This window comes from Tursiops truncatus, chromosome 11 (assembly GCF_011762595.2).
Source record: "Tursiops truncatus isolate mTurTru1 chromosome 11, mTurTru1.mat.Y, whole genome shotgun sequence".
NCBI lineage: Eukaryota > Metazoa > Chordata > Mammalia > Artiodactyla > Delphinidae > Tursiops > Tursiops truncatus.
In genome coordinates this window covers 61,712,649-61,728,415 of record NC_047044.1, presented here as the reverse complement: position 1 = coordinate 61,728,415, position 15,767 = coordinate 61,712,649, and the positions used below count along the sequence as shown (strand labels likewise).

The 15,767-nt window shown below is 43.8% G+C and overlaps 1 protein-coding gene across 5 annotated transcripts in view; it reads right to left on the bottom strand.

Annotated features, from left to right (window-relative positions):
- Positions 1–15,767, bottom strand: part of SLC11A2 (solute carrier family 11 member 2) — a 71,160-nt gene that overhangs the window by 40,138 nt on the left and 15,255 nt on the right. For 3 of the 5 annotated variants that reach the window (XR_012324402.1, XM_073788676.1, XM_033866723.2), the window contains one exon: positions 388–459. Coding sequence is in view for 4 of the 5 variants with exons in the window: in XM_073788676.1 (XP_073644777.1) it covers positions 388–459 (72 nt within the window). In the remaining variant the exon portion in view is untranslated. Of the gene's footprint in view, positions 1–387; positions 460–1,795; positions 2,826–11,610; positions 11,732–15,767 lie in introns of those variants that run through there. The other 2 variants (XM_019947232.3, XM_033866724.2) reach the window with 2 other exon arrangements.

The window sequence follows — 15,767 nt, the reverse complement described above, 5'->3', positions numbered from 1 at the left end:
TTTACTGTTCCATGCATATCTGAAGCGCCATGAGCAGACAAAGCACTCTAGAGGTTTTATGCCAGGTCTGCAAATAATACTGCCTTTACAAGCATTACTGCTATAGAAACCAAACTTGTAGCTAATCTTGGCTCATCTCAAAACTGGAAGTAAGATATGAGGCAAGTCTCTGTGGTTATAAATCCATTTTCATTTACAGCCTAAGTTACCAGGTGGTGACCTCTGAATGGAGCAGGTCTCCATGATGATATTGTTGGCTGGGGGAGAGGAGGTGGGGACAATTTTTGTTGGAACGGAAGACAAGAAGGACAATATGGTAAATTTCTGTTACTGGCTTAAGCCTAATTCCAAATAAAAATTAGACAATAACACAAAGCTGTAAATTACCATCTGGCATCTTCTGCTCAGGACCCAACACCATGGTGGATACCTGAGTGTCTGAGTTCTTAGAGTAAGATTCTGGAAAGGAGAAAAGAGAGGGAGAGGAATTAGCAAGAACAAACTAAAACCAACAAGTTCAGAACCAGCATTCTGTTACTCTGTATGACTGAACCCTTACAATGTTAAAAGAATAATTGTTCTATTGAATTAGATAACCTTGAAAATAATTACAGTTTTCAGAATATGATTAAGAGATATTTAATAAAAAATGTAAAAGTCTTAATCATGTTTTTGCTGGCAAGACTTCAAAACCAAACTGAAGCAAAAGGTATTTCAGGGAAGTGGGCAAATAGTTTTTAATAAGCATCTACAGAGAGGCTGCTAGGCAATTACCCAGTCTCTGCCTCCAGATTAACCCAAATATTTAAAAGACTGACCCCCCCCCCCATTTTGATGAGTTTTTAAGGACAGAGATCTATAACTCTCTTTGATCTAACTAACAATTTAAGCTCATGTTTCAATTTTCTGGAACAGGGGAAGGGGAAGCACCTCACCAGCACACTGGTAGTACAAGTAGAGGGTCACTATTTCCCAGCCTCACATTTCCCTGAAGAGAGACTTCAGCGGTAAGGTTTCAGGTCTCATTCCCCAACACTTCAACAACTGGGAGAAGAAACTAATGAGAGCTGAGGCACCAGGAGGACAAGGCAGCATGCCTGCACTTCTCTCCCTCAGCAATAAGCAGCCTGAGGCGGGGCTGGCGTAAGGGGGTATCCCAGATGTCCAGCATCCTATTGGGTTAAGTTTAACTGGGGGGCAGGGGGATATTAGTAAGCCCATTGGGCCACAGATCTATGGCATATTCTCCAGTCAACCCCACCAATAAGGCTGATTTTGTAAAATTTTGATCTACTGATTAAGGAATCTATTTCTCAGTTGATTCCAAATTTAGAAAGGGAAAGGTAAGCAGTATTAATTGTTAACTGCCCCCCCTTAGATTCCAATAACAACTATCCTACTGAAAAAGTGATGAAGCCTCCCCTTAGCTAACTTTTACTAATTAAATAATCTTTTCCCACTATTGTACCTTTATTGCCCCTATTTGAACAGTGCTCTACTTTCTTTGATAGTCTATCGACATATTCTATACATATTTTGCAAAATTACAGAATTAAGACCTGAAGGGGGTTTTAGGTTTCATCTATCTTCTGGAATGTAAAACATATCACCACTTGCTAATTTGGAAAACATAATCTTTCATGTCTATAGTCACCAATATCAAGTATCTTGTTATAATGAACAATAGTAACGTCCTTCCTATCAGAGTTTGAGCCACCAGATGGTTTCGCCAACAGATCCCAAAACTACTGACTAAATCCAACCCCTCTTTCAGCCAGTTACAATAGCACCTCACCTAAATGGGATTTACACATCCGACCACTCAGTAGCGGTGCCACTTGGATTCCAATCACAGCACAGCTCCTAGGCCCCACTCAGAGCCTTTTTACTTTTATTTTACATATCATTCTAAGAAGCCAGGATAACACACAATAAACTGGAAACCACAAATCAGATCTGGGACTATGGCTCTTACAGGGAAAGTCTTGGGCTATTTGATATGAGGCAACTTCCTTATACTTCAATCAGCTCTGAGAACATTATTATGAAGAATATTACTGGGAGGACTTCCCTGGTGGTCCAATGGTTAAGACTACACGCTCCCAACGCAGTGGGCCTGTGTTCGATCCCTGGTCAGGGAACTAGATCTCGCATGCCGCAACTAAAAGATCCCACATGCTGCAATGAAGATCCCGCGTGCTGCAACTAAGACCCAGCATAGCCAAATAAATATTTTAAAATATATATATATTATTGGGAATTCCCTGGTGGTCCAATGGTTAGGACTCCGTGCTTTCACTGCCAAGGGTGCAAGTTCGATCCCTGGTCAGGGAACTAAGATCCCACAAGCCACACAGAGCACCATCCTCCCCCGGTCCCCGCCAAAAAAAAGAATATTATTATTGGGAGTTCTCTGGTGGCCTAGTGGTTAGGATTCTAGGCTTTCACTGCTGTGGCCCGGGTTCAACCCCTGGTTGGGGAACTGAGATCCTGTAAGCTGCACATTGCAGCCAATAAATAAATTAATTAATTAAAATAGGAAGAAGTGCAAAAAAGCATTAACAGTGGTTATTTTTTAAAAGAATACTAACATTATATTATTATTAAGAATAACTCAAGTTTCTAATTGCAGCCCTACTCACGAAGAACCGATTCAATTAGATTACTTTTGTACTGATGACTGATATCCTGTTTCAGAAGGCACAGAAGTGTTTAACACATGTGAGTAAGATTCCTATCCAAAACAGGCCTTTAAAACTTATATTTAAAAAGCAAGGGGCTTCCCTGGTGGCACAGTGGTTGAGAGTCCGCCTGCCAATGCAGGGGACACGGTTCGTGCCCCGGTCCGGGAAGATCCCACGTGCCGCAGAGCAACTAAGCCCATGTGCCACAACTAATGAGCCCGCACTCTAGAGCCCGCGAGCCACAGCTACTGAGCCCGCATGCCACAACTACTGAAGCCCACGTGCCTAGAGCCCGTGCTCCACAACAAGAGATGCCACCGCAATGAGAAGCCTGCGCGCTGCAACAAAGTGTAGCCCCCGCTCGCCACAACTGGAGAACGCCCGCGTGCAGCAATGAAGACCCAACGCAGCCATAAATAAATAAATAAATAATTTCTTTTTTTTAAAAAAACAAATTGAGATAGTAGTGTGTTTTTCCCCAAGTCTGAAATGTGAAAAGGTGTTAAATAATTTTAAACAGAAATATCTCAAGATAAAATTTTTAATAATTACTATTAGTATTTTAAGTGATTACTCCCATAATTACTTATAGAGCCGATAAAATACAAGAAGTCTGGTTTTCTCTGTGAAGTCTCAGAAATATATTATTCCAAGAGAGGAAATGATTCTAGATTCCAACATTTTTTTTTTTTTTTTTTGGCAGCACCTCTCGGTTTGCGGGATCTTAGTTCCCTGACCAGTGATCAAACCAGGGCCCCGGCACTGAAAGCACCGAGTCCTAACCACTAGGCCGCCAGGGAATTCCCTAGATTCCAACTTTCTCATCAAAACATTGAGTCAACAAACTATAAACTCCACTGTTTATAGTGTCTAGAGAATATAACTAGGGCAGGGAATAGAGGGTCAGTATGCTTGGTGTGCTGCACAGTATTTAAGTCTCCATGAAAATTTAACACCCATAAGGAAGCAGTAAGTTAAGAGTAAGACAGTTTTGCTCTCTAGGACCATACCACCAGGTCATTTCAGTCATTTAATTACGCTAAGAAAAAGATCGGGCTGACCCGGTGGAGCAGTGGTTAAGAATCCACCTGCCAGTGCAGGGGACACGGGTTCGAGCCCTGGTCCGGGAAGATCCCACATGCTACGGAGCAGCTAAGCCCGTGCGCCACAACTACTGAGCCTGCGCTCTTGAGCCCTCAAGCCACAGCTACTGAGCTTGAGTGCCACAACTACTGAAGCCCGCGCGCCTAGAGCCCATGCTCCGCAACAGAAGCCACCACAATGAGAAGCCCGCACACAGCAACGAAGAGTAGCCCCTGCTTGCCGCAACTAGAGAAAGCCCGCACGCAGCAACAAAGACCCAATAAATCAGCCAAAAATAAATAAATAAAAAGAAAATTAAAAAAAAAGAAAAAGATCAAGTGGAGATACAAGCAACAAGAATCAATCCAGCAGTACTCTGATAACTATGATTAACACTGCTTTGATATTCTAGCTCACCCCCAATCACTAAGTGTCACCTTTTCTTAAAGCCAGTAAGTTTCCTCCTCTCGAACAGCAATCGACAGCAGGAAAAAAATGGCACTCATGGTTCAATGTAATAACTGTTTTATCTGATTCCTTCTCAAAAGTTGTAAGACTATTTAAAAGATAAGAATGCTAATTACATTTTCTGTCTAAATGTCAAAAGCCTACATATCCTTTGACGCAGCAATTCCATTTCTAAGAATGCATACTAAAGAAACAGTCCCACAGGAAGTATGTGCAAGAATATTTCCCACAGCACTGCTTGTAGTGTAAAAAGACTGAAACAACCTAGTACATTTATAGGATGGAATGCCATAAATAAGGCAGATCTATATGGATTAATAGGAAACAATCTCCAAGATAGACTGTGAAGTTAAAAACCCAGTTTATAGAACAGCATGCTATCATTTATGTAGCAAAAAAGAGAGAAAGAGAGAGAGAGAGAGAGAATACACACATACATGTACAGACGATATCCAAAGGACATGCCAAAAACTGGTACTGCCGTCCCTAAGAGGAAGCAGTGGGGGAGCACAAAAGAGGTCAGGAGAAAAGGAAGACCTCTCACTGAATATACACTGTATACGGTTTTGCACTTAAACAAATTTTTTTTACCATGTACCTGTATTGTTTATTTTTTTAAAACATAAAGGTCACATAGGTTTACTCAGTTTCTCAACGAACACCTCAGGGACGTTCAGTTTCTCAATGAACACTTCAGGGACTTACCAGTTCTCTCTGATAAAGCTTCACAATGCACAATCAGAGATCTGAAGCCGTCTGGTTAGCAGGCATATATGGCCTCAAGCTTAACTTACTACTACTTTGACTCAGTGTGCAAACAACCAAGCTCTGAAACTGTGATTTGGAAGTTTCACCTGAATGCAAAGAATTAGAAAAATTCTCCTCAGGAAAGTGTTTCCTGACTCCCTAATTTGGGTTAAACGGCCCTCTTTCATGTTCCCCCAAAGCACCTGCTGCTTACTACTATCATATCACCCTATCCTGAAAGCATTTATTCCCTAATACTATTCTTGCAACTCGTCTGTAAGTCTGAAATTATATCAGAATAAACAATTATACCGCCCCAAACACATACTAGCTATAATAAATGCCGAACATTTAATTAATAATAATTCCATGTGTTCTCTTATCATTTACAAGAACTCTAGAAGAACAATTTGGATAGCCCAAATCAGTTTTTAAAATTGCCACCAAGAGGACTTCCCCGGTGGCGCAGTGGTTAAGAGTCCGCCTACCGATGCAGGGGACACGGGTTCGTGCCCCGGTCCGGGAAGATCCCACATGCCGCGGAGCGCCTGGGCCCGTGAGCCATGGCCACTGAGCCTGCACGTCCGGAGCCTGTGCTCCGCAACGGGAGAGGCCACAGCAGTGAGAGGCCCGCGTGCCGGCAAAAAAAAAAAAAAAAAAAATTGCCACCAAGAAAGTATGAAATACTGAGTATTAAAGCACATATATAACTTCAACTTAAACGTTTTCCCCCTATGGTTAAAAAGAAGTTTGAATTTAAATTAATTTTTTTCTTATAAAATTCTTCTACAGAGAGCAAAGGCACCACAAACCATTTCACTGATTTTAGAACTGCGTTCATTGTTGCAAAGGTCTCCCTAAAATTAATTTTAAGTTTCGGAGAGGAATGTCTTTGAACAGTCCTCTAATTCCTCTCCCCTTTTTTCCTCCCCCCACCTTGTATAAATAAAATCAGAGACAACATTAAGTAGGAAAAGAAGTTTCATAGAGGCAACTAGAGAAGTGTGCATGGAATCAATTGATTAATGTGAACAGGAAGGGCTTCCCTGGTGGCGCAGTGGTTGAGAGTCCGCCTGCCGATGCAGGGGACACGGGTTCGTGCCCTGGTCCGGGAAGATCCCACATGCCACGGAGCGGCTGGGCCCGTGAGCCACGGCCGCTGAGCCTGCGCGTCCGGAGCCTGTGCTCCGCAACGGGAGAGGCCGCAACAGTGAGAGGCCCGTGTACCGCAAAAAAAAAAAAAAAAAAATGTGAACAGGAATGTTTAAAGTTGCTGCCAAAGCCATCTCTTCTCCCTGTTGATGTTTCCTCAGCCAACGTTCAGTGCCATGCTGGTGACAAAGTGGAAACTGCCAGATGTACAGGCTTTAAAAAGTGATCCCCAAGTTGTTTATTAGAGAATAAAAAGGAGCTGTGATAAAAAAACAATTCCATTTGTTTTGAAGAAAATGTAAAGATTTCCAGATCCTTCTAAAATTCCCTTTTCTCTAAAGGTCTACTTTTAAGGCTAAAGCACTTGATATTCCTACTAAATCATGACTGTTCATCTAACATCTATGCTGTGCAAGATGTTCTTCATGAAGGTGAGCTCCTGCCCCTGATGACTGGGAGTCAACAAAACTGAAATATTCAGTGGTTCAAACAGATCTAAACTGCGGTCTGAACTCTACGTATTTTAATAAGGAATATTACTAGCCATTTTTTAAAATGAGAAATTATTACTTCCTCTGTTTTTCCATTCCAGGTCAATAAAGAAGCACCAATTTCCGAGTCTTTCCATCAGGATATACATCTAATTAATTCCAAAACTCAATTTGCCCCCACTGGGGATGATGGGAGAGAAACAGCTTAGAAAAGCCATGTGAATTTCTAAATTATAATTGAGGATGTGAAGTTTGGAATTATTTTTTCAATTTGAATAAAAAATAATCCTATTTTTCTCTCATTAAAATGAATTTGATATAAAATGACAAAATGAAAAAAAGGTTGGAGACAGATTACATCTACTTCCTGACAAGAACAAAGCGAAAAGCCCCTCTGGTGTTAGTATAAGAAAAAGGCCTGGAAACTCTAATACCCTTTAGTTTAAGAAAAAGGCCTGGAAACTCTAATCCCCTCTACCTAAGTGAGTAATATTTCGGTAAGCTGAAAGTCACACAAGCACACCCAGTTCATAAAGTACAAACAGTGTTGCTATTGTACAATGTGCTTAACACACATCAGATCCTCTCTCTCTCTCTCTCTCTCTCTGGCACAATGGCCACTGAGACAGACTGTTCATGTTACTGACTTTGTATTCCATAGTAATAATCTCAAAATTGGAGACACCTCCCTTAGTCTACCAGAGAACTACAATTTTCAGCTCAGCATCAAGTTTGCTACTTCCACCTGAGTTAGACTTTTGAAAATCTGTTTGACGGTTGAAAGGAAAACCTGACATGGAGAACATCTAATGATAAAGAAAGAAGAGAAAGAGAAAATCTTAAGCAGCAAGAAGAGGAGAGAGGGGGTAAGATAAGGGGAGGAAGAGTACAGTTGATAATAAAACCGGCTGCCTGGGTGTCAAAGACGATAACAGTGGGGAGAAACGTGGCCAGGCTGTCAAGAAGTACTGAACTTTTAGACAAAAATATCACCCATCAACCAGAGACTTCAGAATTACAAGGGCCCAATTAATACCCGTTAAATAGAGCTCTTCACTTTCTCTGCTCAGAGCTCTGAGGCTTAGCCAGCTTCAAATCTCCTTGACTGCTCACACACCAGGGTCACTAATATCTTACTTCCAGAAACTATAACTTGGTCTTTGTTCCTCCCGACTCTCACAGTGTGAGGCTTCCCCCGATTTCCTCCCAACCTGAAGTTTACAGCACTGCATTTCCCTTTCGCGGCCCAACCTGGCCTCCTGGCGTGACACATCTACCCCGGAACACAACTCCGAGCTCTGTGAAAATTTCAAAGACCTCTTTACAATGAAGTAAGAAAGTCTATTAAATCAGTCTATACACACTTCTTGCCTCAGAAAAAAAGTGCTTTGCCCTTATACTTGCTTAAGTAGCTGTTCTCTGGCAAATGTGAAGAAAGATTATTATTAGATTACATTCAACTTATTTATTCCAATGACAGATACTGGCCCCCCAATGCAGACTGACCCTAACAATTTTAAGTACATATCTTCCTCAATGTTTCTTTGCTTAAAGCAAAGAAAAACTGTCTGTAAAGACAGACAATACATATAAGATTCTCCAGCCTCATACATGCCTCCTTCTGCTCTTTGGAACCTGCTACAAGTTCAATAGTTAACGTGTAGCCTCCTTTCATTACCTAGGAATTTTAATAGACGCTTGACTGTTAGTGATAAATGGGACCAAAACAAACAAAAATAACCCACACAAGATGACCTACTAGCAATAAGCACAAAGACAAGCCTGAGAACCCTAATTTCCTAATTTAAGTCTTTACTGGGAACTGGTCCTTACACTAAAAAATGTAAGTTACTCTGACCTTAAATTAAAAGTGGAAGACTTCCCTGGTGGCGCAGTGGTTAAAAAATCTGCCTGCCAATGCAGGAGACCCAGGTTCAAGCCATGGTCTGGGAAGATCCCACATGCCTCGGAGCACCTAAGCCCATGCGCCACCACTACTGAGCCTGAGCTCTAGAGCCCGCAAGACACAACTACTGAGCCCACGTGCCACTACTACTGAAGCCCGCACACCTAGAGCCCATGCTCCACAACGAGAAGCCACCGCAATGACAAGCCTGCGCACCACACGAAGCCTAGCCCCCGCTCACCACAACTAGAGAAAGCCTGCGCATAGCAACAAAGACCCAACGCAGCCATAAATAAATTAATTTTTAAAAAAGTGGATGAGGAATTAGACAATAAATATATTTTTATCATCCCTGGCCAACTGTTTTATATTCCATTCTGATGTTATTATAGTTCATAATACATTGTTGTTTTATTATATCCATGATATTCCTGATGATACCCGGAGGCCTTGTCTTTGTGTCTCCAGGGGCCAATAAATGTTAATTGTTCAATACATGTCTGTTAAATTATCAAAAGAATAAATGGCATCGGATGGGTGAGACAACAAGGATCTAGGACTTCTAACTCCTTACATTTGGTACAGTCAAATACTCCCTGCCTCTTCTTTTCCAAAATATTTTATTAAAACCAGAGGGACTCACATGATAAAGATGACAACAATATTAAGGCAAAAGGTCTTCCCTTTCTGCCTCAAACACTCAACTCTTTAAAGGTGTCACTCCCTGTCCTTATTAAAGCACAGAGGTTTCACAAAGACACTGTCCTCCACTCTCACCAAGCCAACATCCAACTTTCAACCTTATACAAGCACTAAACTATCTTACTCCAAAGCTAAATAACTAAACTCACACTATGTGTACTTCAGTCAAACTAGGCCAGCAAGACTGTGCAGTAAGCAATGTTCTTTTTAGTAAACTCAAAGTTTCTCATTTTGTGATTAGTTCCCAGTAATGCTACCTATATAAACAGCAGCTTTCTTGGAAGGGAAGAACTGGAAGACAAAAAAGTCTTCCATTAGAACCTTCCGGACAGTACCAAGAGAATCTGAGAGGGACTTTTAAGCTCACAGAAAGGGCATAAGTATGGCAGCAGACATACACAGTAAGGAAACAGGGAATAAAGATGTCTTTGATTCCACAGCACCCACCCAAGCTCTTAGCACTATAGGTCAAGTAGAAAAGATGCTGCTTTGTATCAATAGATACGACTCTCTAACCTCTAACCTTCACTTCACTGAGTCAAAACTGAACCAAAGCTGCTTAGGAGCTCTGTGGAGTATTCCAAGGGATCACCGCTGATTTCCTAACAGTAGAGGAAGATTAGATTAGAATTAGAATTAGAATGGGGAAGATTAGAAGCTTCCCCATTCACTACCAGAAGTGCTGCCAGGCTGCCCAGAAATTCCCCGCCCAAGTCCCAGCCATCCCGGAAACATGAGAAACCAAGAATGCTGTAATCATGGCCTTTTTGGTATTGGGTCCAAAAAAAAACTGTGTCTAGGCCAAGACTGTAAATGAAATATCATCCAATGAAAAACTAAACAGTCAAAGAAGTTTTCATTTACCCAACACAGCTATCATGGACAGACCCAGTACTGTATAGAGGAAGTCTCCAACCTTATTTAATGATAAACACCCAGCAGAAAACCTCTAGTCACACGTTAACTATACTATAGCCTCAGATCATGAATGACGTGGATGGAAAACAGGCCTAAGGGTTCATTGGCAATAGGCTCACAGGATTTTGAAGAAGGATAAGTAATAAGGTCAGAATTCTTTTAGTGTGGAATCTTTTAGGGGGAAGAAGGTACTTGTAGGTAATAATAAAACTCTTAAATGCCAGGAATTGTTCTAAGCACTTTAAGAATATTAACACATTTAATACTCACCACCAACTCTTTAAGGTTGATATTATCAACCCCCATTTTAAGTACATGGAAACAAAAGAACAAAGAAGCACCTTGCTCAAAGGTTTACAGAGCCAAGAAGTGCTGCAAACTAGTCGGGGTTCAGATTCCACTGGAGTCAAGGTAGAAACACAGTGTCCCCTGGTTTCACCAATATTCACTAGAATTATGACCTCTGGAAACCCGTCTCCTCTTGCCTCCCCTTCCATATAATTTTTGCTTTTGCTTTTCACTTTAAAGAGATGTCACATTCCCTTAACTTCATAACGCTCCTTTGAAAGCAGTGCACGATATGAGTATCTTCACTTGACACGCTCCTTTGAAAGCAGTGCACGATAAGAGTATCTTCACTTGACACACAGGAAATTCCAAGCCCAGGTTCCCCAACTTCTCCCCCAATGATGCTCTTTGAAATAATCTGATATATGAAGGGAATTTGGGGAAACCAAGTGAAAATGAACCCAAAGGCGTAACATCAAAAAAATTAGCATAGCTTTAAAAGCAGGGACATATGAAACCAAACAAATGGAGAGCTGCCACCCCACTCACATACCGTGCACAATAATGCCCCCTACAAAGGTGCCTGGAGCCTGGAGGCTGCACAAACAGCCCTAAAACCAATCTACACACAAGTACTCAGCGGCCTGCCCAGGCCCCTCACACGAAGGCGCTCCCTGGATGTCGGCTGAAGTAAAATGAATTCTTTTGTTGAAGTGGGGCGAAGGGAAGCCCAGGGAGCAGACGGGCGCCAGGTCTCCGCAGATAAGAAGGCGGCCGCGGGGACCTTGCCCCGTGGCCGTCGGCCTCTTCCGCGGCGTGAAACGGCGTCAGCGCACCGTCGATCACGGGTCCCGGCCCCGCGGCTGGTCCGGCCGGGGGTTCGGCCATTTCTCTTAGGCCGCGAAGGGAAAGGGGTGAGGCCGCTGCAACCTCTGGCGTTTTCTTCCCGCCCCCCCGCTCCCTCCTCTCGGTCTTCCTTCGAATAATGCGGCTCCATCTGGACCCCGCGCCCAGGCCCTCAAAGCCCGTGCCGCCCCTCGCAGCCCCGCTCGGCGCCCCGCACGCCCCATTCTGGCCCCGGCGCCAGCTCCCAGGGCAGCCCTCCATCCGGGGAACCCGGGGAAAGCCGGGCGTCCGCGTGACCTCTGACCTGCCCTGCACCCCACCTTACCGGCTCAGCAACCACCTGACAGTCTGTCCCCGCGCCAGAGGCTCCATACCCCTGGAACCAGTGCCACGCCAGCCTACCCCCTACACGCCCCGCGATTGGCCGACAGGACCGCAGCTGCACCTTCCTATTGGCTGGATTCTCCGTATTCCCCTCGGCTGCCGGCAAGCAAGGCGGGCCGACGGCAAATTCCGGGGCTCCGCCCTCCCCAGGTCAGGCTGGAGGCGGGGCCACGGCGGCCCGGGCGGGAGCTGTCTCCTGCAGAGCTAGTGCTCGCGCTGGTCCAACCCACAGTGTGGGTTGGAGTCTTCCACCCCGCTGTCAACCTGCAGACACGTAAGTTTCCTGCTGTAATTCGCCTTGGCCTCACGTTAGGTCCTGGAAATCAAGATCATTTCTTCTGAGACGCGGCTCTGTGAGAGATACAGCTCCATTCTACAAAGTATAGCCACCTGGCAGGACCATTTCCTCTCGGCCCCAGAGCCACATCATAGTATCTGCTGCCCCACCAACAGCACCCCACACCTGGGAGGAACCGCGAAACATCAGCTAGTGCAGCCATTTCGGCTGCATCAGTTGCCCTATTCCCAAGCTTCGGTAATGAATTGTTTTCCGCTCTCCTACGCAGCTGCCTCACTTCTTCCCCCAAACTTTATTCTCCATCTACCCAAAAGTAGTCCCACTCCATCCGCAGTTTCAATCTCACATACCAGAGTCTTTCTCTGAAGATGATGACCAGACTTGTGGTGCTTTAGAGTGGAGAAAATAGTCTGACTAACCACCCTAATTTTCTACAATGTCGTTTAGAGCTAACAGAAACATTCTTAGACACCCCTCTCCCCGCGCCCCCCATCGCCCCCATAACTGCTTTCATTAAAGGTAACCAAGCTTATCTAACCAAGTCATAGGCCTAGAGAGGAAAAGCATAAACCCCTCCAACATCTTTCTTCCTGTAAAAACTGCTAGGAGAAATTTTTATTAGTTGGTAAAAGAGTCCAAGAGAAGAGGAAAGGAGAGTAAACTGCAAAAAGGAAAATCCAAATAAAGTACAAAGTAAAAACAAATTCAAGGACCCAAAAAAACTGGGCTGAGCTTCATCAGTTATCTGGTACAGGCTAGTTTCCATACAGAATTTCTCCTAGAGAGAAAAGAAAATGCACAAATTAGTTCTGAGAATCTCTCTACAGCACATATGGGGAGTTTCAGAAAGGCTTGATGAAGTCCCTCCAGACCAGAACCTTTCCTTTGGGAACTTCTACTGCAACTAGAAAATAACATGGCTGGAGCCATCCTTCTCTCGTTCCAGGTCTGCTCAGGTGGGCAACTTCCCTGGGCTGTTGCATACTTACTTGCTGGCTACTTACTTAGCTCTATGTGTGGAGCTGCCTCCTTCTTAAGCTGTTTCTTCATTGTGCAGGCTGGGTTTAACTTTTCCCAGTGCCGGCTCCTGTCTCCTGCCTCTATATATGCAGACAAATGTGCCTCCCTTGGTTAGATAAGGGCACTTTAGGCTGCTCTGGGCAGCACATTGTTAAAGACACCGCATGGAATTTCAAGAAGCAAACCACACCCTTCAAAGCATAAATTTCATCTTTGACCTCTCATGAAAAGGGAAGCATATATACCTGCCACTCCTGGGTATTGATGAACAATGAATTGCATTTGAAAACTTTAATTCTAAGATTTCATCTCTGTCTCATTTCACAGGAGCTAGAGGCAGGCCTGTGTGTGCCAGTGGTTGAAAGGGGTGGAGAAAAAGGAATTGCTTTCCTTCAGGACGCCACTCCCCTTGGAGGGAAGCTGGTTTGGGCACTTGAACCAGGGCTGCATGTGCATTAGGACTCTGCTCCCCTGAGACGTAAGCTGAAACCAATTAACCCCAAGCCTGACAGTCCAGATATTTTCCACATAGGTATGTGCAGCACCAATGCAATTATAGGCAGTCTCAGAGTATGGGTGAAAATGCCAACCAGTCCATCCCTTGGGATCGGAAGGACCCGCTGGCATCAGCCTGGTCAATCAGTGATCCACAGGTGGACAACAAAGCCACACAAACCCAGGACTCTGTTCCTGATGTCAAAGGGAAAAAGAAAAAACACCTGAGACTGACAAAAAAAAAAAAAAAAAAATCCAGAGCAAGCCAGGATTTCTCAATCCAGGAAGAGAGGAGCTGGAAAAAAAAAGGGGGGGGGGGGCGTGGAATTTGCCTCAGACAAATATAGTTTAGTACGCCAGCTGGAGGCAAAGCTGGAAAGGAGAGGCATTGGAGTGGGGTGAGGAGAATGGGTAGGATACTGGAAGGAGGACCTTGCTGGCTTCAGGAAGTTTTCTGGTAGTTTTAAGGAAAATCTGCTTAAAAAACATATGCAATAAATGTGATAGAAAAAATTACGTTAGAATGGAAAAGAAAGAAAAGCAGCAATCAATTCATATCCATCTTCTAGCAAGAGGCTCTAGTGCCTACACAGAACAGCCATAGAGTCAGTAGAAGGAACTATGGATCTTCTGTCCTCGACCCAAGATGAAGATCTCTTCATTCAAGTACTAAAAGTCATCTCATTACAACTTGACCTATCTCTTTGTCCTTGTTCTACAGCAGACAAGTTCCCTAAGGCAAAACTGCCTTAGAGGGCTTCCCTGGTGGCTCAGTGGTTGAGTGTCCGCCTGCCGATGCAGCGGACACGGGTTCGTGCCCTGGTCTGGGAGGATCCCACATGCCGCGGAGCGGCGGGGCCCATGAGCCATGGCCACTGAGCCTGCGCGTCCGGAGTCTGTGCTCCGCAACGGGAGAGGCCACAAGAGGCCCACGTATCGCAAAAAATAAAAACAAAAAAAACCGCCTTAGATTGGGGCTCAATTTGTTCCCCTTCATGGGAAAGTAGAAGAAAAAAAGAAGAAATATGAAATCACCCATGAACTAACCTGTTGCAGGAAAAGGCCCTATTTTGGTTTAGGACTTCCAAAATAGGAATGCATTTTACAATGAGACTCTACCATAGCCCCCTCTATTGCCTCAGGAATTGCTCCCAACGTACACACTCCACTCTTTCCTGCTAGATCCCCACTGTTCACTTATAGTAACTGACAACATTAATGGAATTCTTATTATGTATCAAACCCCATATTTAACACGTTATAAACAGGAATTAATCCTTGCAATAAATTTGTGAGGCAAGAACTGTAATCTTTATTTTGCATATTAGGAACCTGAGTCTAAGGGAGGTTAAGTAACTTGCCTAAAGACACACAGCAAGTTAGTGACAGAGCCAGGCTTTGAACACAAATTGGTTAGATGCAAGAGCCAGCACTCCAACTACCATACCATAATGCCTCCATCTTACACACCTAAAACAATTCCCTTCCATTCAAATCTCTAGCTCGGAAATGATCTCTTTTATAAAATCCTATTAATGTAAATTCACTGAGCATTCCACATTACCACGATAGCCAACTGATTTCTAAATAGATGTGAATATGTATCTGCATCATGTGTGCTCTTTATTTAAATAGGAGACTTTTCCTCCCATAGTCACCTCCCATCCATTCTCCAAGTATTCTTTTTCATGCTTTTGTTTTCCCTGAAACAACTGTCTGAAATTCACTCCTTCCAACCCTCCCTTTCTGTCGGAGGACGCAGGCAACAAAAAGTGCCCATCAAACTGAGAAAGCACCTCGAGACAGAAAAGCAAGGCAGGCAGCTCCATATAATCAATGGATCAGTTTATTATATGGTAACTTACTCACAGGGTGGGATTGGGCAAATAACGATCCAGAGGTATTCGCAACTGCGCTCCACACCACCAAAGGGCCATTGGGACAATTTTACAGTTAACCTAGGGTGTGGGGGTAGGTGCTCGAAACAGGATGTGCATTCCTAAGCCAAGATTTATGAATGGGTAACAAGTCTCGAGGGAATACATCAGCGAAGGTTGTCGTCATTGTTTGGGGACCAACAGAGCATCGGGGCCACCTGGTCCTAATGATTATAAAAAAATATCTATTAACTACAAACCACTTGGTAACAGGGAAGTGATTCACGGCACAGTACAGTCCTGGGTTGGGTCAGGGGAAGGACAAGAGGAACTGTAAGGGTCAAGATGGCGTCAGTTACGTTAACAGCCATATACCTTCCTTACCTGGAAAACTCATTATTGTTGTAG